The sequence below is a fragment of the Gopherus evgoodei genome, chromosome 2, assembly GCF_007399415.2.
Source record: "Gopherus evgoodei ecotype Sinaloan lineage chromosome 2, rGopEvg1_v1.p, whole genome shotgun sequence".
Lineage (NCBI taxonomy): Eukaryota > Metazoa > Chordata > Testudines > Testudinidae > Gopherus > Gopherus evgoodei.
Window position 1 is genome coordinate 169,214,220 of NC_044323.1, and position 26,587 is coordinate 169,240,806.

At 40.6% G+C, this 26,587-nt stretch overlaps 1 protein-coding gene across 3 annotated transcripts in view; it reads right to left on the bottom strand.

Moving 5' to 3' along the window:
- The window catches only part of DROSHA (drosha ribonuclease III), a 113,738-nt gene that overhangs the window by 84,258 nt on the left and 2,893 nt on the right, over positions 1-26,587 (bottom strand). For 2 of the 3 annotated variants that reach the window (XM_030552229.1, XM_030552231.1), the window contains exons 2-9: positions 21,346-22,206; positions 17,004-17,096; positions 15,755-15,986; positions 12,898-13,072; positions 9,306-9,460; positions 6,308-6,388; positions 2,828-2,914; positions 2,627-2,713 (exon numbers count right to left, since the gene is read on the bottom strand). In XM_030552229.1, the coding sequence (XP_030408089.1) occupies positions 2,627-2,713; positions 2,828-2,914; positions 6,308-6,388; positions 9,306-9,460; positions 12,898-13,072; positions 15,755-15,986; positions 17,004-17,096; positions 21,346-22,199 (1,764 nt within the window). In that variant the 5' untranslated portion in view covers positions 22,200-22,206. The remainder of the gene's footprint in view (positions 1-2,626; positions 2,714-2,827; positions 2,915-6,307; positions 6,389-9,305; positions 9,461-12,897; positions 13,073-15,754; positions 15,987-17,003; positions 17,097-21,345; positions 22,207-26,587) is intronic. The other variant, XM_030552230.1, reaches the window with a different exon arrangement.

Below are 26,587 nucleotides of genomic sequence, written 5' to 3' on the forward strand. Positions count from 1 at the left end.
AATCTGTTAGAATTATCACTTGCTGCTGACCATTTTCATATAGTTAGCAAAAAAGGTACAGGAAGAAAACTCCAAACAAGGCTCCAATAGGTTTGTGCCCAAAACAGACAAGTTCCACGCTAGAAGTAGGTTGAGTATCTTCAGGTATCAGCTCATACAGGGCAGTGTGAATTCTCTTTGCCTCTGGTGGAAGAATTTTCTGTAACACATTTCGTCTGTAATTCTCCAACTCATGCTTGACTTAGAGTGAATTTGTATTCTAAAGAAAAGGTGGTTCCTTTATCCTTAGTATAGTATCTTCCCAAATGAAAAAGCTTAAGTGTTTCTTTCTGCTCTATGTCCCCAAAAGTGAAAATGGAAGGACTGGGTGACACAATTGCCTTTGAACACTAAGGGCTTGTCTGCACTCACAGTGCTGCAGTAGCGCTATCTAGACCAACAGGAGGGCTTCTCCCATTGGCGGAGGGACTCCACTTCTCTAAGGGCAGTAGCAATGTCAACAGGAGAAGCGCTCTTGTCAACACACAACACTGTCTAAACCAGAGATTAGGTTGTTATAACTGTGCCCTGGTCTACACTACAGAGATAGGTTGATGCAAGGCAGCTTATGTAGACCTAATTCTGTAAATGTCTACACTAAAACTTCGCTTCCACTGATGTAACTCGCCCGCTACACTGACTTATTAACTCCACCTCCATGAGAGGTATACAGTTTAGGTCAATGTAGTTAGGCTGACACAGTGTCAGTGTGTAGACACTACGTTTCTTACATCAACTGTTGCAGGCTTTCAGAAGCCATCCCACAATGCCCCACACTGACAGTTCAATCAGTGCAAGCATTCTTGGTGAGGATGCGCATTGCTGATACAAGGAGCAAAGTGTAGACACGCATAAGCAATGTAAGTTAGGTAGACTTAATTTTGTAGTGTAGCTGTGCCCTGGGTCGCTCAGGGGTGTGGATGTAGTTACACCAACATAAATTTGTAGACCAGAGCTAAGAGAACCATCACAGCAAAAGGTTTTAGAGAATGCTGAAACCCCAATCACATTTACTTTTGTCAAGGAACAGTGGGGCCCTTTCACAGGCACCATCACTTTTCTAAACACTGTTTCTTAATCAGGTTTGGCATATCCTGTTATTTCATGTGTGACTCTACAGTGTAAACATGTTCCTTTATTTGCGTAATGAGACCAAACTAATTCAAGTTGTGAATAAATTGACAATTTGAAATCTAGTCACATTAAAAAAAATAAAATAAAATAATCAGTTAAAATGTGTTTCCTATTACACTATAGCTGTGTTCTAGTCTCCATGATACTTGTTTTACGATCACATTTTTCTACTTTTTAAAGTGGTACTCTCGTCGATTTTCCTGTGTGAAACAACAGGGGAAAACAATCCCCAGGTGACTAGAGGGAGGAAACTGTGAAATTGATCACACGCAGAGAGCTGTCAAAAGCACCAAGAGAGCAGATTGAAAAAAGGAAGACATATTCTTCTCAATCTCTTTCAATTAGAATACTCTTGGGGCCCAATCCTCTCATTGAGAACCGTGCAGGTTCTGGGGGGGGAGAGAATAGATGTTTCTTGTAACAATAGTAGGTATACAATTTGTAAGCAGAGGAGTGATTTTTAAGTTGACAGTATCCCTTTGATTAATTCTTGTAAACATACAGTTCCTGGTAAGTGTTTCTATACTTCTACTCAAATCAGAATGTCAGTGACCTTTGGTTTATTTCCCCTTTTCCTCAGTTGTGGGGGCTGGGTCACTTGCTGGGATCATCTGGGTATATCTCACTTAATCACTTCACAGCAATTGTGGGGGCTTCGGCACTGGTGCATGCTGGTCCCTCCTATTCCCTGCCTGTGGTACATAATAGTCTAGTCTCTTGAGGGCTGTAATACTTGGGCATAATTTTCGTAGTTGGGTGTAGTGTGTAGGTGGTGGCCTGTGATATGCAGGAGGTCAGACTAGATGTTCTTGTGGCCCCTTCTGGCCTTCAACTCTAAAACTATCAGATGAAAATACTTAGAATTTGAGAAACAAAAGGATGATGGGATACCAGAGTACCCATTTTTGATGTAGAGTAGGATTCCATTGAAGCTGCAAAATACCTGATTTTAAATAGCCCCACCAAACCATAAAATGCATCATTTTACTAATAATTTGATGGGGAGCTTAACGAATGTTGGAAATTTTTAGTAAAATTCTACTGAAGTCAAGGTTTTAAAAACTACGTGATCTGAACTAATCCATTCCCATGTTATCGGTTAAAATTATTGGTTTTCCTTTTCTATTAACTTTGCCAACTCAAAAAGTTCATCCAATTTAAATCCAATTAATAGTTTTAACAAGTTATCCACATTTTATCTCATTCCCAAATCTTGACACATGCAAAAATATTATTCTGTTGCACACTACAGCCTCAATCACAGTATGAAAGGAATACTTACTCCAATTAGTCAGGATAAAACCTGAGCCTCATTAGCACAAATGTCACCCTCCCATTTTCAAGTGAAATTGACAAGAAGCACACGTACTACTGATTTATACAAGTGCTATTTAAAAGGGCAGAAATAGCCCACCTTCTAGAAAAGTACTATGCATAAAATGAATATACTTACATTTGTCAAAGGGGCATGTGCAAACATAGAAAACCCTTCAAAGATATATTCATGGTCATCATATTCTATAACTGTTGGCCTGTCTGTCTAAAAAATACCCAAAACAAAAGAAGTTAAAGTTAAGATAGCCGTGGCACGACACGTCAACGTTAAAATAAATTGAACGGGAAGCTTGGCTGGAATTGTTTATAAAGTACTTACCAAGAAGTTTGTGGGAGGTGACACTGTAATTCGATAGTGGTACAGTCTTCCAGCATTGTTGGTCATGGGGCGACATGGCTTAATAGGCTTTAAGAGAAAGATTCATAGAATTATGTGCAGAGTCAAGGTTAATTTAAATAAAATGAGGGAATAAAACACTTTTAACATCCATAAAATGTTCACTACAAAAAAAATAAACAAAATAGGTAGCCACAATTAAGTATTCTTGGAGGAGGAGGGAAGTCATAGCATAATACCTTTTTTATTTAACTTCAGAAACGTACACAGGGATATTATTCTGGGCAAAATGTAAGTGCAGTTCATATATTCTCCATATTGTTATGCACCTCTCTTGCATACAGAAGCCAGTCATCTAAGTATTCAGATGCTTTTCTTTTAAATATAATTTCATTTTAGGCAATTAATTAAAAAAATTATAAAGATTATACTTAGATTTTTTATTGGACAATCTCAATTCACTACAAAGGTAAGCAGGTATCTTCACTTGACAAGTGGACAAACTGAGGCATCAATCAGACTAGTCCAGCATCACACAGTAAATCAGCATCAGAAACGGACAAAGAACCCAGGTCTGCCAGTGTTCTGCTTTAACTAGCAGACCACACAGTCTTCCTATGAAAAACACATGAATGGCTATGTCTAAATGTAGGAAGGTCTGCATGTGGTTCCGTGGAATATAAGGTTCCCAAGACTCATATTTTCAGGTTCTTCTGAAGCTCGCAGGTTTAATGGGTAAAAATACTCACCAGCAACTAGATTAAAGGAAGCCCTTGTAGGATCTGTTTTCTGCTAGGTTCTCAGTGCTCTGAGGCTCACACCAGATTAAGAGAATCTATAATGGACTTTTATGAGCCCCCAAAATTCCCAGCATCCTCATCTTTAGGGGCAGCTACCTCCTCACAGTGAGTCAGTCAGATTTCAAAATTTTCAGCTACAAAAAATGTTTCTCCTTCAACAAAATTTACTGTTGTGTGAGGGGATGAGGGAAATTAATCTATGTCTAAAATAGTTTATTACAAGCTTCAGTCTGGAGTAATTTTCTGAGATAGGGTAATAAATCCATGAAACAGAAATGTTCATGAATCCTGAAATGCAACAAAGCAGAGGGAGCAGCTGCAGTTAAAAAAAAGGGGGGAGGGAAGAGGGGGAGACAAAAAAAAAGCAGCAAACAATTATTTTGTTTGATTTTTATTTGGAAAGTCACACATAGAGAAAATGATAAAATAAAAAAACAGTAGAACCTCATGAATGACCAATTTCATGAATGATCAGTTATACAAACCATTGTAGGATAAGAACAAAGCCATGCAGCACACCATGCTGAAAATTAACACTGTACCTATACTATAATTTTAAGATGGTCAATTTTATGAATTCTTCAATCACCAATACGTTTATAAAATAGGGGCTGAACAATACAGATACATTTTAAATTAAGAATGTAGGATTAAAAAAACAACAACAAATTCTTGAATGTATTTTCTTGAGGAAAAGTTAACATGGGTTTTGTAAAGGGAAATCATGTCTCATCAATCTACTAGAATTCTTTGAGGGGGTAAACAAGCACGTGGACAAAGGGGATCCAGTCGATATAGATATTCAGAAAGGCTTTGACAAGGTCCCTCACCAAAGGCCATTAAGCAAAGTAAGCTGTCATGGGATAAGAGGGAAGATCCTCTCATGGATGGTAACTGGTTAAAAGATAGGAAACAAAGGGTAGGAATAAATGGTCAGTTTTCAGAATGCAGAGAGGTAAATAGTGGTGTCCCTCAGGGGTCTGTACCGGGACCAATCCTATTCAACATATTCATTAATGATCTGGAAAAAGGGATAAAGAGTGAGGTGGCAAAATTTGCAGATGATACAAAACTACTCAAGATAGTAAAGTCCTAGGCAAACTGAGAAGAGCTCCAAAAGGACCTCACAAAACTGGGTGACTGGGCAACAAAATGACAGATGAAATTCAATGTTGATACATGCCAAGTAATGCACACTGGAAAACATAATCCCAACTATACGTATATAACGATGGGGGTCTAAATTAGCTGTTACCACTCAAGAAAGAGCTGTTGGAGTCATTGTGTATATTTCTCAGAGAACATCCGCTCAATGTGCAGCGGCAGTCAAAAAAGTGAACAGAATGTTGGGAATCATTAAGAAAGGGATAGATAATAAGACAGAAAATATCATGTTGCCTCTATATAAATCCATGGTACGCCCACATCTTGAAGATGTGGTCGCCCCATCTCAAAAAAGACATATTGAAATTGGAGATGGTTCAGAAAAGGGCAACAAAATGATTAGGGGTATGGAACGGCTTCTGTAGGAGGAGAGACTAATAAGACTGGGACTTTTCAGCATGGAAAAGAGACGACTAAGGGGGAATATAATTGAGGTCTATAAAATCATGACTGGTGTAAAGTAAATAAGGAAGTGTTATTTACTCCTTCTCGTAATACAAGGACTAGGGGTCACCAAATTAAATTAACAGACAGCAGGTTTAAAACAAACAAAAGGGAGTATTTTTTCCACACAACACAGTCAGTCTATGGAACTCTTTGCCAGAGGATGTTGTGAAGGCCAAGACTATAACAGTGTTCAAAAAATATCTAAATAAGTTCATGGCTATTAGCCAGGATGGGTAGAGATGGTGTCCCTAGTCTCTGTTTTCTAGAAGCTTGGAATGGATCACTTGATGATTACCTGTTCTGTTCAGTCCCGCTGGGGCAAATGGGACTGGCCACTGTCGGAAGACAGGAGACTGGGCTGGATGGACCTTTCTTCTGACCCAGTGTGGCTGTTCTAATGTTCTTAATGTTCTCATAAAACAAAATGGTTTCTATTAAAACTGATGTGCTCTAAAGCTCTTTGTATTTTAAGGGAAAACAAGAAAATACAATCACGACATGTCGGTTACCTCTACAGATAAAAACAGTGAGACTTCAGCAATATCTTTTTTCCACAGGAATGTTGCTATATCATAAGAAAAATAGCACTTTTGTGTGTTTCTAATGCAGACGTTTCCATGTTGAGGCAATTGCATGTCTTGCTACTATCAGCAAGAAAGTAACTAATTTATTCACTTTCCCTTTACACACCTCCTCTACAGGGAAGACTCAGCAGAAACATAACTTGTGCATCTCCTTGATATCTGTGACTCAGTGGTAGTTCATGCCTTTTTTGTTATTAATTTAGCTGAATGTTTCACAAACTTTAAGAAGAAATTGGCTAGTGCACAGGCTCAGCAACTATTTTCCCTAGTTTTCATATGGAGTTTCATTACAGGTAGCACATCCTAAATGTGAAATTACACAACCGGTAAGAAATCTGACTGATTTAATATGACACCATAGTTTACTCTAAAACAATAACTTCCTCCAATTTATGTCAGAGCAAAACAAGTACCTGCCTACTGCTGACAATATGGCATTTATAAGTGCAATATTCAAAACTCATTACCTCTTCACCAGGATAAATGCTGTGTCTTATTCCTGTTCGTCTGGCTTTAGCACTGCATTTGCACAGTGGTCCATCATTCATCTGTCAAAAACAAAACAGGATTCTGTTTTTATTAAAAAAAGACAAGAGACGATGTCTGGTTTTAACATCATGAATGCTGATGCTTCAAAGAGCCTGTCATACTTACAAGATTTATTGGTTTTAGAACAGCCATTTAAGCAGCAAACTGTTTGTACAGACTGATCTAAGGAAACTGCACAACAGCATTAGACTGTCACTATTTTTGTGCAGTGTAAGAAGGGATACTAACGTTAGCAGAATGACACCACTGCAGTATCACATGTAAGGTATAGCCTTTCCATTTCTTATTTATTAGAACGATCTGCTATGTGCAGCCAATAACCCTGCACTTTATATATTCATGGGCTTTATTTTATACACAAGTATTTTAGTTGGCGAAATAATGGTCCCACGGAATTTGACTACAATGAGGCCAGGATTTCACCTCATGTATGCAAAATGAAGCAAGTGTAAACATTTGTAGGTTTGCGGTCTTATTTGGCACTTTAGAGACATAACTGGAGTACTTCAAAAGATGCCTGAACATAGATTTTTTTATTTTTTTAATATGGCCATTTCTGAATTATGGGATGAATATACCAAATAACTGTCAAGAAGGGTACTACACACAATATAAAATTGACACTTACCTTCTTTTTACCTCCAAGCCCTGTGAAGTCTGGGCCCACTGCAGACTGGCAGTTCCAGTTAGTGCAACACCCTAGCATGCTTTCTGGCTGTGATGTCACACCCACCACAGAACCCCGGTAGAGACTGGAGCCAACCTATAGAAGTAGATTAAGTCTCCTTCTTTTTCCACCCCTTTACAGTTTTGCAAAGTTTTAATTATTATATTTTATACCCTATAAGGTATAAATATATTTTAAAACTTAAAAAAACTGCAATTGTGTATAAAAACCCACCATGGGACTCCCCTTACCTTTAGAAGCAGTTTGCAGGTCCCAACAGAGCTCCGTGGTGGGGGGGACATCCTCAGCCAACAGAGAGAAGGCTAGGGTGTCTCAGTGACAGGGAGCCAACAATGAACAGTGGGAATGGACTCCATATGGCCTGGGGGGGAAAAAAAGGCAGCCCAGTTTTAAGGTTAATCTATTGACTGTTTGGCTGACATCATTTTCCTCTTAGATTTTGTCATAACACATGCATGCAAGGGGGCTTAAGATGTAGTGCGCATTTCCTCACCTTTGGGCGTTTAACTGTGCATCCTTAATATCAGAATGATGTGGCATTTTGCTCTTATTCAGTTTGACACACTTTGGAATCCTTCAAGAACAAGTGTGCTAAATAAACATTGGCAAAATATTCTCATGTCAAGACTAAGCTGAAAGCACATTTTCTCACTTGCCTGTATATCTTACATATCAGAGACAAGAGAGATAAATAATACAATAAACACTCAATTAGTTCAACACTTCATGAAAATCAGGGCCCTCCAAGGTGTCTCAAAACCACAAGCCGCTTTTGAAAATCTTGGCATTTACTCTTATTATTAAATTGTATTTGAATATACCACCTTAAGTGTATGCCTGGGGATTTACACAGAAGCTAGGTCACCAGTAAGGCCCAAAAGTGCTTGCAATGTGTGTTAGATACAACATGACATGAATTAGGGATAGATGACAGGCAAGAAGGGAGAGTGGTTTACACAAAAATTACGCTGTCAGGCTTCTTTGTTTGGCTTGGATTGGGTTTTTTTTTTTTTGTGCAAGACTTGCTTGACGTTCATTCCTGTTTTGTGGGAGTGAGGGTCTGTAAAGCATTTTGGGATATCCACCCAAGGCATTTATAAGCCTATCACTTTTGCATTAGAATACTGACCAAAATTATGGGAAAGCACGCTATTCAAAATAAAATTGTTCCGTATCTAATAAAACTCAGATATAAAAAGTATGTCATTGGCAAGGCCATCATGATTTTTTTGGAACTTTTTTCAGATATCCCTTAGGAAGAAGTAACAAGATAAATTCATGGAAATAACCATGCATTTCTGATACTGTTCACTTCATGGCTCTTCACCTCTCTCTATTTGGCAAACATTTCACACTGAGGATTCTATTATATCTATATATATTCGTTCAACATAATTTTCTCAGTTAAATATCTCAATAGTTCTATAATTTTGGGTTGTGTTTTATTCATTTTTTTTAACCCTAGAGGCATAAATGAGACCTTATAATGGAAGCGTCAACAGATCTTTGAATTCTCACAGCAGCAATGTGCATTGCAGTATCTTCTGCCATTATAATTTGTGGCCTTCTAGTTTCATGCCTCAAATAAAAGGCAGGAAAAACAAGTGTACTGGGGGTGCCAGTTGATAAGGAGTTAGAAGGAACCATAAAAGAGTTAAAAAAGAAAGATGGAGATGGCAAATTTGCAAAGAACCGCCTGATCTCTGTGTAACATATATATTCAAACAACATTTCATAAGCTCACCAATTACATTTAACGAGGACTATAATCTGCATGCAATTACAGCAGAACCATTAGGCAAGAAATTAGGAGCATTAATAGCATATTTAAGGCATTATTTATCATTATACAGTAAGAGCTCTTAGGTGAGTCATTTGTAAAGCAGCTCTACAATCTCTCTCTCTCCCTCATCCCGGCATTTATCTTTGTGCCTCTATTGCTAGGCTAACAGAATAGCACCATTACATTGCTGGTAATGCAGAGTTTACAAATACAGTCAAATATGATTCAGGGTGAAGAATCTCTAGGGTTCTAGGGTTTTAATTTAACTCCTGAGATTGAAAGTAATGTGCACTGAACAACAATAAAATATAATCTAGAAAGGATGAAAAAAATATCAATTTGCACAGGAGACAACAGGTGTCATCTGGTATATTCTGATCTGTAGATCTGAATGGCTCCCAGAACAAACCTTTTAAATACACAGTGAATGTTCTTCACACAATACCTGTCCGGGGTCATTGTACCAGAGCTCCTCATGCAGACGATCAGGGTGAGCTTTTTTACGCTTAATTTCCGCAATAACATCAAACACTTCAGAATCTGAACTGCTAGAACAGCTGCTATTGTCATCCGAGTCACAGTCAGACTCACTGGAGCTCTCTGGTTCAAACGTAAAAATAAGGTTAGTTGAAAAAAACCCCCATTCATTCTTTTCCAAAACAGCAAGGAATTTTCTAATATCCAAGCAAGCATCATATAGATCTGCAAATTATCAAAGACTTATATAACATTCCGAAAAAAGAATGACAAGAACTTGTGGCACGTTAGAGACTAACAAATTTATGTGAGTATAAGCTTTTGTGGGCTAAAGCCCACTTACTTCATCAGATGCATGCAGTGGATGAAGTGGGCTTTAGCGCAAAAAAGCTTATCCTCAAATAAGTTTGTTAGTCTCTAAGTTGCTACAAGTACTCCTTGTTCTTTTTGCTGATACAGACTAACACGGCTGCTACTCTGAAACATAACATTTGGAGTGGCTCTTATGAATCCTAGGACAGCAATAAAGTTTTAATTTAAAGAGTGACAGCAAATGCTAAGATTATTGAAAGTTGCATTAACTGAATTTGTTTGCCCACACAAGTGGAATAATCTAACCAGCTGACTAAGAGAGCAATTCTATGCTCTCTTGGTCAACTTGGTAAATTCAGAAGACCACTTTTTATGCTCCCAATCACAATTGTTCACAATTGAAGCTAAAGGACTGCAGGGAAGAGGACTATGAATTTACAATCCACACAAGTAAAATCTTTAAAAAAATTAATTAATTAATTAAAAAGACTGAAAACATGTACATTGCATCTACATTCATGATCATGCACACTGACGGTCAACTAAACAGAGCTTGTTTCTTTTCAAGTTGTTTCAGGTTCACATTAGTTATGGTAATAGTACTGCATATATTTGTGTTTGTAACCAAGATTATTTAATTTTTTCGTCGATAACCATTAACCAATTTCTTTTTTTCCCCCCACTCTGAAAAGGGTGTATGCAAAAAAGCAATGTTCCTGGACCTGTAAGGTTAAATTGGGGAACTGAAGGCCACACAATAGTTCAGAATTCAAGATGTCCATGGAAAGCTCTAGCATTTTATGGAGTGAGATTAGCTTTTCACAAGCTGGTGATAGTTTAGGAGTTTATCAGAAATTTCCTTAGTCACTTAAAATAACAAACAAACAAACAAAAAAAAAACCCTGCCTGAAGGGAGAGCTAAACTTAATTCCTCTGAAATCCCAGTATTTCCAGGACTACTACAGGACTCTTATTTTTGTCTTCTTTTTGCTCTGGTTCTCTGAAGGAGGTTTCCCCCTTCAAATAACATTATATGCAATAACCGAAGCAGAAGGGAGCCGTTTTCTATAGTGGAAATTTAACACCTCCTGCCAAACCCCATATAAGTAGGCTTTAAAGGACTGGACTTTTATCTGTAAATGTTGGTAAATATTGATTTCACCATGCACATACAAATCGACAAAAAAAAATCTATTTATAAAAATCAAAATTTACCAATAGGCAAGGGAAGAAAAATGCTGCATGAGGACTTATCAGAGTTTGATTTAAGGCAATTTACTTTGTATATTTTGATATGTGATATTGACGATTTGTGCTTTGATTTCTAGAAAGCTTTAACATTTTGAATCTCAACATCGACAGCCATTAAATAATTATCTGACCCCTCCCATTATTTTCCACAACTGTAAAAATTTAAATCACTAAAAATAAAATTAAATGCTTAAAACCCATAGTTTTGCACAAGTGTGAAAAAATTAAATGGATAAAATTTCAAAAAATGCTTAAATACAAACATCAATATGAGCTATCAAAGCAGTAAAAGAATAAAAATTGAATTCTGCCAAGCCTACGTTTGAATCAGGCTGTGGGAAAGGCTCGTGCTGACACCACAAGAGAGTGCAAACATACAAGCCCCCAGGTCTGCATGGCTAACTGATTCAGGCTGCAGACTGGAACAGTGGTGAAAGCCTTTCTGTGCCCGCTAGGCAACTGACTGCATACAAGTAGGATAAATTTAGTAGCCTGTCCCCCTCCTCACTGCCAACAGCACCACCCATGGTGCCCAGGGAAGGCAGACACCTCTGCATGAAACTATTCTCCCGCAGGGGCTAAAAGATGCGCAGGCTTTTCAATGGGCCCTCCACTCTTGGGTAAATTTCACCCTGTATATACAGCACAGACCAAAAAGTACATTTACTATGTTTAGAATAGTTAATACATTTTTTAAATTAAAATCCATATCTATTTCTGTGTCTCCCTGGGATGTCATTTTACTTTGCTAACATCTCACTGATTGTATTACGCTATATTTATGGCAAAATAACATGAAAAAATAAAGATATATATGACTAGGTTCACTTTTGAGCAGCTCAGTTGTTTACCCATCATAGATATAAAACTTGAATAAAAAAAATGTAACGTCAAGCTACCTAGATATAGAGGTGAATGTCACTAATTAATACCAAGGACTGAGTGAGACAGTGGAAATCACTGAAGTTTAATAAATAATAAGCAAGGGTCCAACAATGCTCCTATTGAAGTAAATGCAAAAACTGCAAGGGGAGGAAGACAGGGTCCCTAGCAAATAAATGCAAAAAGGATACCACCACAAGTATGTACTTGGGCTCATTTATCTTTACTGTTTATCATCTAAGTTCTAGTTATGACATATCATATTTTAGCAAATATACTGCAGTACAAAATTCTCAGCCTATGAACCATCACTCTGTAAGTTAAAATGTATTTCAAAACCCAGTACTTTGAACATAATGAAACCATCAAGATGTGCAGTGTAAGACTAATCCACAATGGGAGTGCAGCAACTCTCACCATCATGTAGGATCAGAATCATAACCATCCTTAGATACCATGTGAATTTATGATTGTTCTCCTTGTCTTCCCTTTCTACCTATTTGAGAGACCATCACATTGTATCTTTCCTAAAATTAGACTGTGAGCTCTTCAGAGCAAAGACCAGATCTCATTTGATTTGTGACTGGCTTAACATGTTTTTGGGTGCTAGACAGACAAAGAGCAAACGTGTTTTACAAAAATAATTGACTTCTGAGCATTCTGAGACTTATTATAGCATTCCTCTATTCAATCTTTGCCTTGAGCTGGGGAGTGACCAACAATATTTCATGCAGAGTAATGATGTGCTAATTAGCAAGTTTTTTACCTCATGTTAAACAGAGAGCCACAGTAAAACAGTATATGTTTAAAATGCATATGCCATTTCTTCAACCATCTTTCAATTGTACTTGAGCAATGATCTTATTTTCAGCTGCCACAATAGCCTGCAATTTGACACTTTAAAGATAACGCCTAATACACAAAGGGTGCGGTTTTCAAAAGCACCCAAGTGTTGACATAATTCCACTCCCACCGAAGGCAATGGTAAGACTCCCACTGATTTCAATGGGAGGACAGTTAGGCTGATGCCGAGCACTTTTGAAAACATCATCCAGCATATATTCACACAAAAGAACATACAAACTGATATAAAGAATGTAGTCACTGTTCATTACTCGGTTTCAGGTCTTCGCCAACGTGGCATTTACCTAAGTCCTCATCGAGTTTGGTCTTTGGTGGCTCCCATGGTGGCCGGGCTGCTTTGGCTTTTGCTTGTCGCTTTCCTAACTCCTCCTCAAACCTTTCATACAAATCTCGGAGCCGACTTGTTCCAACCACCGTGGAGTCCCCCTGATAATGACAACAAACCAAAAATAAAACAAACAGAAAATTTAAGGAGGCTGCGATGGGGTATAACTGCCCCGCACTGGACAGGTCAGGGTTAACACCATTCTGTGGGCTGTGGAAGCCATGCCCCTTTGTCCCAACTGAGACCTCAGTATAATAGTGAGCAGCCCAGCTCAGTCTGGGCTGATCATTAAGGACTACTCCTGAGAGCATTCTGCACCAAAAAAATTAAAAATTATGCTCCAAAATAATAAAAATTCTGTGCACAATATTTTAAAATTCTGCAAAATTCTGCAAATTGTATTTGTCAAATAAATGTGGAGGCTCCAGCATGGCATTGGAGAGCACAGGCCATTGGCTGCACAGAGGTGGGAGTTTGCAGAGCTTTCTGCAGCAGGGACTAGCAGCTAAGGCTGGCACACAGTAGGAGCCACCAGCCAGGTTTTCACCAGTCCGCTGCCTGCACAACAGTGATTTACCTCTCTTCCGGCTGTCCTGGGTTGCCGAAACATACTGCTGGGGAGGGTCACATGACCACTGTTGTGGCTTCCCTTTGCTTCCCCATCAGAAAGTCATTTTTCTGTGAGGAAGCAAAGAAATTTACAGGGGACATAAATTCTGTGCACACACAGTGGCACAGAATTCCCCCAGGAGTAGAGAATGTGGGGGAGGGATAGCTCAGTGGTTTGAGTATTGGCCTGCTAAACCCAGGGTTGTGAGTTCAATCCTTGAGGGGGCCATTTAGGGAACTGGGGCAAAAATCTGTCTGGGGATTGGTCCTGCTTTGAGCAGGGGGTTGGACTAGATGACGTCTTGAGGTCCCTTCCAACCCTGACATTCTATGAATGTGTGTTGTGGGCTCCCACTGAGGATCAGGCCAGACACACTGAGATCCAGGCAAATACCCATGGAAGCCCACTAGGGAAACGAGTCATCAGGAACTTCACCGGTCAATGACCCTAGAGATACAGAGGACCTGTGGACTACAGCACAGGAAGACAGGGCAGGAAGTAGCCCAGGGGAAATAGACATTGATCCGATTGTGGAACCAGGAACAGAGTCAGTGTGTTTTGAAGGGATCCCCTCTGACTCCATGGCGGATACACTTGCTGCTGATAGGGCCCTGGGCTGGTGGAATAGGGAGGGCCTAGGTCTCCCTACCCCAGCCACTGAACCACCCCCTGCCTGCCTGTACGGGGAGACTTTGGCAAACCAGCAAAGTGCCTGAAACCACTATGGCTTATTGTTAAAGGCAGCCTAGTCAGCAAGCTGTAAATTGGCCATTCAGCAGTCTCAACTTGACCAAGGCAGGAGGTGAGAGGGTTTTGAGGTGCCACAGAAAGGGCAGCCTGACCCCGCTTCCTTCCTGATAAGAATTGTGTTGAAGTTGCTGATACATGCATTTTAAAAGAGCAGGATGTGCCCCAGGAGTGTGCCCCAGGAGTGTGTATTGGGGTCTCAAGGCTGCAAACTCTGGAAGAACCCACACTTGGTTAATCAACAATCAGAAGGAGCCTCTTGCTTGCCCATTGGAACTGCTTGCTTTACAAGTTTTCTTTAAGGGACATGTCATTCTATTACTAATGTATAAACAAGGGAAAAAGCTTGAGATAGTTGGACTTGTTTGGGGATCCTTTTTGGACTCTCCCTCTGGATACATCTTGCGGTCCCCACCAGCAGACGGAAGATTTGGCCACCGGAAGCCTGCCACTGTTTCACTCGAGAGCCACACTCAGCTTTGGTAATTATCAAGGGTTGGGGGTGTTTTACTAACTTGTTGCGGACATGTGTAAGTGCTTGAGACTAAGTGTATCTGTAAGTGAAAGTACTCATGTTGTCCTGTTTGTGCCAGCCATCTATCGATCGGACGGCCGTGTCCCCCCTCATTTATTTCCTGACACCGCCTCACACAGAGTAAAAGTTACCCAGAGCTTTCAGTTGAAAGAACCCTGGGTAACATGTCCACCAGGCCATACTGCCTCACTTAGACAAGCAGTCCTATTGAGTTCAGCCCTAAGACCATACCACCCCAGCCTGCACTAAAGGGTGGCCCCATTGACTTCGGCTATTAGGCCATCCTGCCCTGCATCCAAGACAGTTCCCCTGACAGGGCATACTTGCCCTGCGACAGAGGCTTTGCAATATTAATGTCTTAAAATATGGTGTGGTTTCATCATTCCAGAATGAACAAATGAAAGAAAATCAACAAAACAACAAACATTTCCTAGAAACGGTCCAATGTAGCATGGGAACTTTGTATAAAATCACTGGGACATACGTAAAGGCATCCTTTCACCAGCTGACCCTGACGATAGAGAAGTGCATTCAACTGTACACTGTAGTTATCGGTAGAGCCCTGTGCGGATACAAAATCGGCATCTGCATCCAATCCACGATCTGCAAACATGGTCCACAGAGATCCACAGATTTGCAGGCCTCTAGATATAAAATTTGGATCTGCATCCATCCGCTATCCACAAACATGGTCTGCGGATATTTGCATCTGCGGATTATATTACCAAAATACAAATAACTGAAGAGTGATGAAAATAAAACTACAGGGAAAAGAAAATTGGGGAGCATTAAGCACTGGATAAAACAAAAATGTAAAGCTGTTAAAATGCTTGTAGTAATCATTGTATACAAGGATAGTACATAGTAACTGAGGGATCTTCATAGACGTACCACTTGATCCATAGGGTCATTTGAATAGTAGCTTTCTGAATGGGTACAACGAACCCACACAGGCTTGAGCAATTCTTCCTCTTCCTCTTCATTTTTTTCTGAAATGATCTCCTCTGGCTCTTTGTCTTTAATAGAGGTATAACTCTTCTCTTTACTGGCACTCTGATTCTCTGACCATCTCTCTCTCTCCTCCTCCCATCGAGGTCTCTTTCTCTCTCGGCTGGGGGATCGGCTTCAATGGGAGAAAAGAAAGAAAGTCAATCACAAGTTGTTTTGTTTTTTAATATTGATATAGCTATAATACAAAATGAATAGTTTACTTCAAATCAATAGGTCATTTTACCATATGACTTGTAGTAGAGTTCACTTGGTATTTCCTTATTTTAAGAGGCTAACTTTCAACAGTAAATATTAGCTTTTGGTACAAATCTAGTATTTGGAGTCATTTAGCAGGAACTCTGGCGTTAAGACTGAAAGCCCTTTGTAATTTTAAGGCCTATTTTTGACCACACTGTAACTCTCAAAAAAACCTCATTTTAGCCTAAAAATGCTTATTTTTACATCAAATGAGATTTGGAGGGGTTTTTTTTGGTTTAGCTTTGTTTTAAAGGTTTGAAGCAAATCAGCCATACTCTGAAAAAGTAAACATTTTTGTTTTTGTTTTTTAAAAAGGGAAGACTGACATCAAAATTTTATCAGCATGAGTATGGAATGGTCATATTATTCACGTAGAAAGAACCCTTTTTCACCACGTCAGATTTTCATATATTCCCTAGTCACTCTGTGTAATATGTGAAAACTGTCTTAGTAATGTTTTAGGAAGTTTTCAAAACATTATTGGGACTATTTTTTGTATCCCTCCACCTATAAAACCAATAAAGCTAACATGAGGCCAGCAATATAGAGCTCAGACAAAGCCATAAAGAGCTCTAAAATGAACTAAAACAGTCATTCTACATGTAACAATGTCAAGATTTTAAATTCTGTGATCTGGGTACCTTATAGGCTAGCAGTGGGTGCTGAGGGGATCCCACTGTGCAGCAGGGAAGTCCACTGTCCAATGGTATAATTTTCCTGTTTCTAGCTTTGAAGGGCCTCAAGATATCAAACTTTAAAGTTATGACATTTTCATATAAAGGAAAGCTGTTACCAGGCCAGGACTGAATCTTTTCCGTCTTGAGGCAAATATATGTACATGTACACATGCACAGCCTGATAAGACTTTCAAGATCAAAATATCCCATCTTACCTCCCGGTCCTTTTGTAATCTTTTTTGTAGGACCTCTCTGAAGATGGTGATCCTCGGCTATCACGATGCCTATGTCTTTCCCTCTCCCGTTCCCTTTAAGAATTTAAAACAAACAGATTAAACAGAAAATCCTGAATTTGGAAATACTGTTCCTGAAACAGCACAGAACCAGTTTTAAGTCAATTGTCAGCAGTGTTGTAAGTTGTGTGTTCCAACAGTTATATTCCACGAAATCTGAAAGCCTTGTGGTGTCAATCTATTCCTCAAGAAATTTATGACAGACAGTCCCCTCCACCTTCCCTGCTCTCATCCTAAGGATATCTGTCTTAATATCCTATTAATCTATTCTCAGTATAGACAGCTGATATTGTATACCATCAAGTCACTCCCATTCTGCCTGTCATTCTTCTGTTATAAATGAATGGCCTGCTTACTTACCATTCTCTTTCACTTAGAGACTGAGCAAGAAACTATTCCACACACAATAACTTCAGAATTGCAGCAATAATTCAAACACATTTCTCATACAAGCCCTCTGACCTTCATAGCCACCTCAGAAGTGCATACAAATAAACTAAGATCACTAACAAAAAAAAAGATGTCTCCATAGCCTAATGACTATGACCCCCATCCTATGAACACTTATACATAAGTAAATTTACAGGCACAAGCAGTCCTAAACACAACCACTCCCGATGTTCTGTAGCTAGCGGCCTTCACTCACTGGCATAAACTGGCACTTTTTACAAGCACTGTATCTGCATGACAGCTTACAAAATAATATTTCAGAGTTTTTTCCAAGATGCTTTTTTAAAGAAATATTCAGTTGAAGTAAAAAAAAAAAAATCAGATCCACAAGAAAGCTCCTGCAATTGTTTTCTGTTGTACTGAGAAATGCGGTTTACACAGATACTTCTCAGACCATCCTCAACCATAGGGTGACCAGATAGCAACTGTGAAAAAACAGGACAGGAGGTGGGGGGGGGGGTAATAGGCACCTATATAAGAAAAAGTCCCAAAAAATGGGACTGTCCCTTTAAAAACAGGACCAGATGTCACCCTACTCAACCATTAACCAGTTATTATCACAATTCCAACATTGTAGTTGCCATTATACAACCAATATCTAAGCCACAGTTGTTACAACATTAAAAACAATTTCTTGGGGCAATTCTTAGAAGAAACCAGAGACCTTAAGGCTTCCCAGGGCAGGTTTGGAGATTGTATTTCAATGTTCAGGGCTTCAAACGTTTAGCTAAGTTTAGCTAAGTAGCTGTAAAATTTAAATCACGAGATTCCGTGGTTTATTGTTTTTCAGTGATTTCCATATCAAATGTACTCCATTTATAAATAAAAATATATTTCCCCTCAACTGTAAGCTCAATCTGGGCTCCTTCCTCCTCACACATCACCATCAGGAAAAAAGTTCTTGCTGACACAGTTTGGCCATCAGTGACACAGATGTTAACTCACTGCTGTGAGTCAGATTGTACAGATGCAAAAAAGTTAATAAATAACCATGTTGATGCACAAGAAGCAATAGACAGATGTCCACCATAGCTGGACTGGCCCTGCAGGGATAATAGGAATTTGAATCAAAGTTATTAACATACACACACATACTGGTATATATTTTTAGACATGTGCACACAAAAAAATCTTGTAACCTTATGAAATATGCACAGCCAAACAAATTTAACACATATTATGTACCCCTTCTGCACATAGACCCCCATTCTTCATCTTTCCTTGTTGTGCTTTTTCTAAGTTTAGAGTGTATGATCTCCAGAGCAAGGCCTGTGCAATCTGATTTGTTGGTTAGCTCTGGATCAAAACAAATCAAAGCAGGAAAATCTTTTCTGCCATTAAAAGTGAACAGAAATGACACCAAAAATACAGGGAAACCAGATTTCAGTGGCCTTAAAAAGTTATGAATCTATGGGCAAAAAGCTAACATTTTAATATACCTGCTTTCCAAGTAAAACTGAACTTTTAACTTTGAAATCTAGTTTGCGGAATTATGTAGTGAATACTTAAGTCACCTACAACATGCACAGTATTCCATAACCCTTTCTTTTCATGATGCTTGAATGTTGATCATGTTTTGCTCTCTTTGATCCGTTATATTAGCTTTTTAAATGATTGTTCCATTTTTTTTTACAAATCCTTTCCTTCTCCAGGTTTCTCAATAAAACCAGGGGTGGCTTCAGGCCCCAGCACGCCAAGCGCGTGCTTGAGGCGGCAAGCCGCGGGGGGCGCTCTGCCGGCGCCGTGAGGGCGGCAGGCAGGCGGCCTCCAGCGGTTTGCCTGCGGAGGGTCCGTTGGTCCCACGGCTTTGGAGGACCTCCCGCAGGCACGTCTGCGGGAGGTCCGCCAAAGCCGCGGGACCAGCGGACCCTCCGCAGGCAAACCGCCGGAGGCAGTCTGCCCGCCCTGCTTGGGGTGGCAAAACCCCTAGAGCCACCCCTGAATAAAACACACTTCTCTCAAGAAGCCTATGCAATTGCAGAGAAGGGTTAAACTTCTTAAGATAAAATTTCAAATTTTTAAAATAAAGGCCTAAAGTTAGGTATCTAATCCATACTTCAGACACAAAGACACTCAGTGAAAGTCGAACTAAAATGACGACACAAGTTGGAACGTCTCTGTTCATTCACACTCATGTTCAGTTCTGTCCCACCCCTTCCTGAGTTTACATATTGGATAATTGGGTCTTGATCCTGCACAGAACCACACAGGCAGATCGTTAGGCCCATCAGGAGTCCCGCTGAAGTCAATGGGTCTCCATACAGAGCCTCATTGATATTAGTGAGGCTCTAAGTGAGAGCAAGGATTGGCATACACAGTTCTCTTTGCAGGATCTCAGCCTTGGGGTATGGCTACACTTGCAGCTGTACAGCGCTGGGAGTTAAACCTGTCTTCGTACAGCTGAGTAGGGAAAGTGTTACGGTCTGTCCACACTGACAGCTGCCAGTGCACTGTCATGGTCACATTTGCAGCATCTGCAGTGACATTGGGAGCAGTGCATTATGGGCAGCTATCACAGCATTCAAGTGGCTGAAGTGTGCTTTTCAAAAAGGGGGAGAGGGGGTGGAGTGTGACAGGGAGCGTGGGAGAGAGGGAGAGAGAGAGGGAGAGGATTTTTGGAGCCGACACTGCGTCAGCTCCCTGCCTTGCAAGTTCCGACCCCCTCCCTCCCCCATCCCTCTCTCTCACTCACTGAAAGCAAACAGCAGCTGTTTCTTTTCTTCCCTCACAGACAAAATAAGCAGCCACTGCCGAAACGGACTCCCCCCCCACCGCCTGCCGTAGTGCTTCTCTCCTTAAGCAAATACTAGCTGTGGGTGTTCCAAAGGCTATCCCCCTGCCTCTGCTCATTCACAGCAAACAGTAGCTGTGTTTGTTTTTTTGATAAGCGGCTTTAGAGCCCAGAGTTCACAACAAAACAAAGAGCGGAATCTTCACTTAAAAGGATTATGGGAAGCTTCCAGAGGTCAGTCACTGTGTACTAAGGTTTTTCCCTGTTTACACTGGCGCCCCAGCGCTGCAGCAGCAGTGCTATACTCTTTATTCCTCTTGGGGAGGTGGAGTACAAGCAGCGCTGTAGCCACGGAGATACAGCACTGTATGTGCCTTGCCAGTGTGGACAGGTAGTGAGTTACAGCGCTGTTGGTGGCTTTCTTGCGCTGTAATTCTCAAGTGTAGCCAAGGCCCTAAATTCCAAGTTCTTGGGGCATGGATCGTCTTTTCTTAAGAGCCTGTAAAGCATCTCCCTATGCTGGTTCTATACACAAGTTGATAAAAATCAACAAAGAGCACCCCCTACTCCCTGGCGGCAACTCTCCCTGAGTGTGAAGTAGCCAGCCACCATGTCTCTAATCATCACCAAGAAATTCCAGTAAATCCATCGAGTGCCCAACACCAACAATGGGCAGTGGAAAACCACCATCATCACCACCAAGGGTGTGGGCCAGCACTGTGCCCACATGGTGTAGAGAAAATATCATCACCATCATGCAGAACCTCAACAGTACAAGATCCCTGAATGATTCCTCAACAGACCGAAGGCCATTAAGGCCAGCAAACACAGCCAGGTTCTGATCAACGGGCAGGACAATGAACTGCATGAAGACCTGGAGCAGCTAAAGAAAATCCAAGTGGATCAGAGTCTGTGTGTGAGAGCCCAGCATACCAAGAGAAACGGGTGCTGGGGCAGAGCTATTGGTGACTCTAAAGTAGTCTCTGCCTGAGTCTGCAATAAAGTGCTACTCCCAAACCAAAACATTCTCCCTCTCCAGGCAACAATTTGAGCCCCCATTAAATTCATAGATCATTGATTTACCTGCTTCGTTCATAACTTCTGTGGCGAGGCGGCGTCCTTCCTCTGTCATAATCTGACCTGTGCCGACTGCTTTCTTGCCTTCTCCTGTCAGGGCTCCTTCCTCTATCCCGCCGATCTCCATGGTTACTGAGCCGATGTCTGTCTCCATGTACGTGACTATGATCACGGTGCCGATGCTCGTCGTAGTGCTTACTCCTCTCTGGAGACCTTCGTTCACTTTGGGTCTTTTCTACCTGATATTGGCTTGTGTGCCGGAAATGACTGCTACTGCTACTGCTGCTATTACTGTTGCTGCTCTGAAAGGAGTTTGAATTATGTTGATAACTATTAAAATTAGGAGGTGGGAAAGCCTGCTGCGAATAGCCTGTAGAGTAGACAGGTTGATAATTAACTTGCTGCGGCATCACTGGTGGTGGTGGAGGATGAGGCATTGAAGGAGGTGGCATCATGTAGGGAAAAGTGTTTTGTCCAGATGGGGCCCCTGGTACTGCGGAATTACTGGGATTTGGGACTGGTGGAGGAGCAGGAGGGAAACAAGGAGGGACTGGAAAACTCTGCCTTACTTGATGGTTTGGAAAAGGCGGCCTCATGGGACACTGGCTGATTGGACTCTGTGCTGAAGGGGGTACCAGAGACGGATACGGTATAAAATCAGGTCTGGGAGGCACATATCCTGTGGCTGGAGGGCTTGAGTAGGTAGTCGGAGGAGCTACCTGCTGGTCATATTGGTACTGCACTGAAGGCTGTTGAGGGTGAAGCTGTCTCAGGTTCTGAGATCTGAAGGTTTGTGTGGACGTTCTTACTCCAGGTCCTCCTCGACCCCGTGGGCATCCTCGTCCAGAATGGAAAGACATCTTTCACCTTCAATGGAAAAGAAGAGATAAAATGTAGAATGCCACATAAGTCTAAGGGTGGGGGGAAGGGCTAATTGTCTGCCGCCCTTTTTAAGTCCTATTCTGTAACAAAGGTAACTTCTTGAATATCAAGTTCAAGCCTCAACTGAAATGTCAAGGCACCCTTTGCTACTTGTACCCAGTTCTGTTCAACTCAAAGGCAAAACAATCTCTTCCAAGAGCTGGACAGCAAATATTGTTTACAAGAATCTGCTCTCTTTATATATAGCCTGGCATCCTCGGGTGTCAATGAGAAAACTGTACATCAGTAAAACATCAATCAATACTCAACGATGGATCTAAGAAAAAAATTGTATTGGGTGGTATGAGCCCGATCCTAAACCACTGAAATCAACAGTTTTGTCATTCCCCTCAATGGAGACAGGAGCAATCTGGGTTCGAGTACCTCCATATTGGTTATTATTTCCGTAAAAATCTCTCCTAAATCCCTAATCCAGTAATATGTTCTGCTAGCACATTGTCTGAGCAGGGCAAATGTTTACCTGATCATTCATACACATATCTGTTCACCAGCCACTATGATGCAAAACCTTCAAACACAAATTAACTTTTATTAAAAAATAAAAATAAAAATCACAGAATCCATGAATTTCAACTTCTGCAATAACCATCCTATAAAGGTGCACAAGACGTGGCCTCTCATACAATTTTAAACCTGGAGCATAAGGGTTTCACCAACTTTTCCTATTATATCAAATCCCAGCTACCCTATTATCTGTCAAACAGAGAGAAAATGGCAGTTTATGCTACCTATTTTGGCCCCAATCCTGAAAAGGCTTATAATCAGTGCTTCTATATCGTGATGCCAACTTTTCCCAACCTAGTACTAAACATTTCCCAAATCTGGCAAAAAATTCCCAGATAAAGCTTTTTACAGTGCTTCTATATTCTGGTAAATTTCCCAAAACCTGGGAATTTGTGAGTAAAATGTTTCATCTTAGGAAATTGGGAATTTTCATTCAAATCATTTTACTCAAAAATTCCCAGATTTTGGGAAATTTCCCAGGATATAGAAGCACTGCTTATAATATACTAAACTTTATACCAGGGGTCGGCAGCCTTTCAGAAGTGGTGTTCCGAGTCGCCATTTATTCACTCTAATTTAAGGTTTTGCATGCCAGTAATACATTTTAACCTTTTTAGAAAGTCTCTTTCTGTAAGTCTATAATATATAACTAAACGATTGTTGTCTGTAAATTAAATAAGGTTTTTAAAATGTTTAAGAAGTTTCATTTAGAATTAAATTAAAATGCAGAGCTCCCCTGGACCGGTGGCCAGGACCGGGCAGCGTGAGTGCCATTGAAAATCAGCTCACGTGACATTTTTGGCACATGTGCCATAGGTTTCCTACCCCTACTTTACACACTGTAAGCAATCCCATTCAAGTCAGTGGGAGTACTCCCAGTGTATGAAGTTAAGCATGTGCATAAGTCTTCTGCAGAATCAGTGCCTTAGATCATAAAGATTTTTTCCCCCTGCAGTGGTTGCAACCAAAACTTGCAGCATTGAATTAATATACGAGAACTAGACAGTGAAAGGAACTAGTCAAACGCCATTGTTCAATGTGAGGAAAAAGTAAAAAGTGAAATATATAAAAAGTAAAAAATAAATTCAATATTTAAAATTATTTCAATCTTGATATTCTAAGGGGTAACATAAGGAGGTTTATTTTAGGGAGGGGGTTTAAATGTGATGTTCAACTTGACAGTATTCCTCCAAAACACAGAGAAAACATCGAACACCACTGACCAGCATCTTAAAATATAATTGGGGTAATTTCATATAATGGAGCATATAAAAACTAAACGACCTGTGTCAAAGATATAAAGTCTTCCTTGAATTATAAGGGCTTTATCTACCCTACAAATATAAACATATTTGGGAACCTGCTTCCAATCTTCTTGTCCTCTAATTTAATTGGTGGTGCTAGTCTGCAGGATACTCTGAACAATATTGACATTTCACAATCAGGTGAAGGCTTGATCAGACCTAACTGAGAAAGCAGGCTGAAGACTTGATTTGTCCAGAGTGTCAACCCTGCTATTTAACATGGTTGAGGTGCAATACTTCATTTATCAATTATTATTGTTATTATTATTGGGGCTATGTTGGTGTTCACAACACACCTGGCAATTTCCAAACATACACAATCCCTTCAGTCAAAGAACTCACAATCTAAGAAAACAAGCAACCCATGAAGGATGAAGAAATAAATAAAACATGCAATGATTTTAAAAGTAAGCATTAACTCCCCCACTTGTAATTTACCTAGCCAGAGGCTCCACAAATTGGATGCATGTTTGCAGCCAAATTCAGGGATAACCAAGGCATAATCACATTCCCTGTTAACTTCAATGGAATAAATGGGCCCAGAGAGCCAAAAGGTATTGAGATCCTATCACTGCACAACAATTAAACATGGTTTCAGGTTTACAGCACACAGCCCACTGCAAGCCTAGTCCCGTGGCAACAACCATCATCAAAAAAGCTTAATAAGCTTTTATTAAAGATGCAGAAAAAGAAGGAAAAAATATTTAAAGCATTAGACATATGAAACATTAAGTACTGCTTTCATTTTAACAGTATTCCATATTCCCTTTAATGGCAGGGGGGTTTTATAAGGTAACCTCCCTCCCCGCTTCCTGTTTGACAGACTGTCTGTATAAATGATGGTAATAACTGTCCTTTTTGAGATGGGCTGGAGCTGTTGTTGTTAAAATCTGACCCTGTTATCTTTAAAAACACACACACACAAGAATAGCAAAGATTAAAAATGCAGCTTCTGTTTCTGGCTCTTACTCGGAGAAACACAAGCACAACACATGCTCTTAGCCACCGCTCTGAGACCTGGCAAATTTGTACCAGTGTTGGGCTTTTAGGATACTGTTTTTAGTTGCCTCTCTGGTCATGGGCTCACAGCAGTGTTGTAAAAGATGCAGTCTTGGCCAGCTAAATCAGATTATTATTAGGCAGAAGCAAAAGGAGAAAGAGAGAAAAGAGGAGAACTAAAATAAGGTTGGAAAGAAAAAAGACAGGAGGGAGGTGATGTCAGAAGGAAACCAGGTCTGACATTCCAAGTGCTGCTCAGAACTTAGATGGTAGAGGTGGTGAAGGCACTGGATCCATTTCTCTGGCCTAATCTGCTCAGAACATCTTTCAGGAGCAGGACAACAAAAGTTCAAGTGGCATTGCGGTGGATCCCAAGGTCTCTGGAGACAATCATGATCTCCCCAGCAAAAATCTCATTTTTAAAGGATCCCCTAAAGGGGTATTGTGCAAAATAGTTCATTCCCTCATTATTTTGTTCACCAGTTAGGCCTACTTTCCAGTCTCATACTTTTCCTGTTTACCAGTCATGATCTTAACACAATACTTGGTGATATTAATAAACTAGTGATCCCCTGTCACCCTTGTCCGCAGTCCTCCCCCCTACCCACCACCCGAGCTGGGGGTGGGAACATGCAGACAGAGGTATTGGGGGATGGGAGGGGGCAAGGCTAGGGCCCCAGCTGAGGGCGGTTCTGGGGCCAGGAGTGGGGCCATGGCTGCAAATGTAGCCACAGCAGTAGCCAGGAGGCGGCTGTGGCCAGGTGCACAGCAGTGTCTGGAGGCAGGGCCAAGAGCAGAGCTGGGAGCAGAGTGGGGCTGGGTAGCACTCCCTCCCCACCCCCAATGGAGGCTGGCCTGGGCCCTGCAATGTACCCCTGAATGCTCCTCCGCACTCCCCACAGTTTGGGGACCTCTGCAATAGATCTTTCTGTTTGGACTAATCCAGCCTGTCTATAGGTTTCTGTTGACTTTTATCAACAATTTTATATAATGAACTAGCTGGACTTTTGTTACCTTAGACTATTTAGTGCACAAGCCTCTGCACAATGGTGCCTTAGAGCAGTCCACTGCATATATTTCTGCTGAGGGATCGTCACATAAGAAGAAATAAACATTCTAAGGAAGGACTATATTCATCAACTGTCTCTGATTACAGTCCTCGATCTACCCATACCTCTCATGGAAATAACATTCTCAGATTCATTATCATAATTTAGTTACCTTGCAGATAACAAAGCATGGATTTGAAAATGAAAAGTTGTGGAATAATGTAGAATGCACAAGTCATTTCAACGTTCCCTTTTCTGTAATTTTAATTCAGCTTCATTTTGGGTCCACATTTAAATCCCAAACTTAGTCTATACTACAGAGTTAGGTCAATGTAAGGTAGCTTAGGTCAACCTAATTATGCCATTGTCTACACTACAATGATGCTTCCCCCGAAAGAAGTGGTCTGCTATCTCAACATAATAATTCACCCTCCACAAGAGACAAAGTAC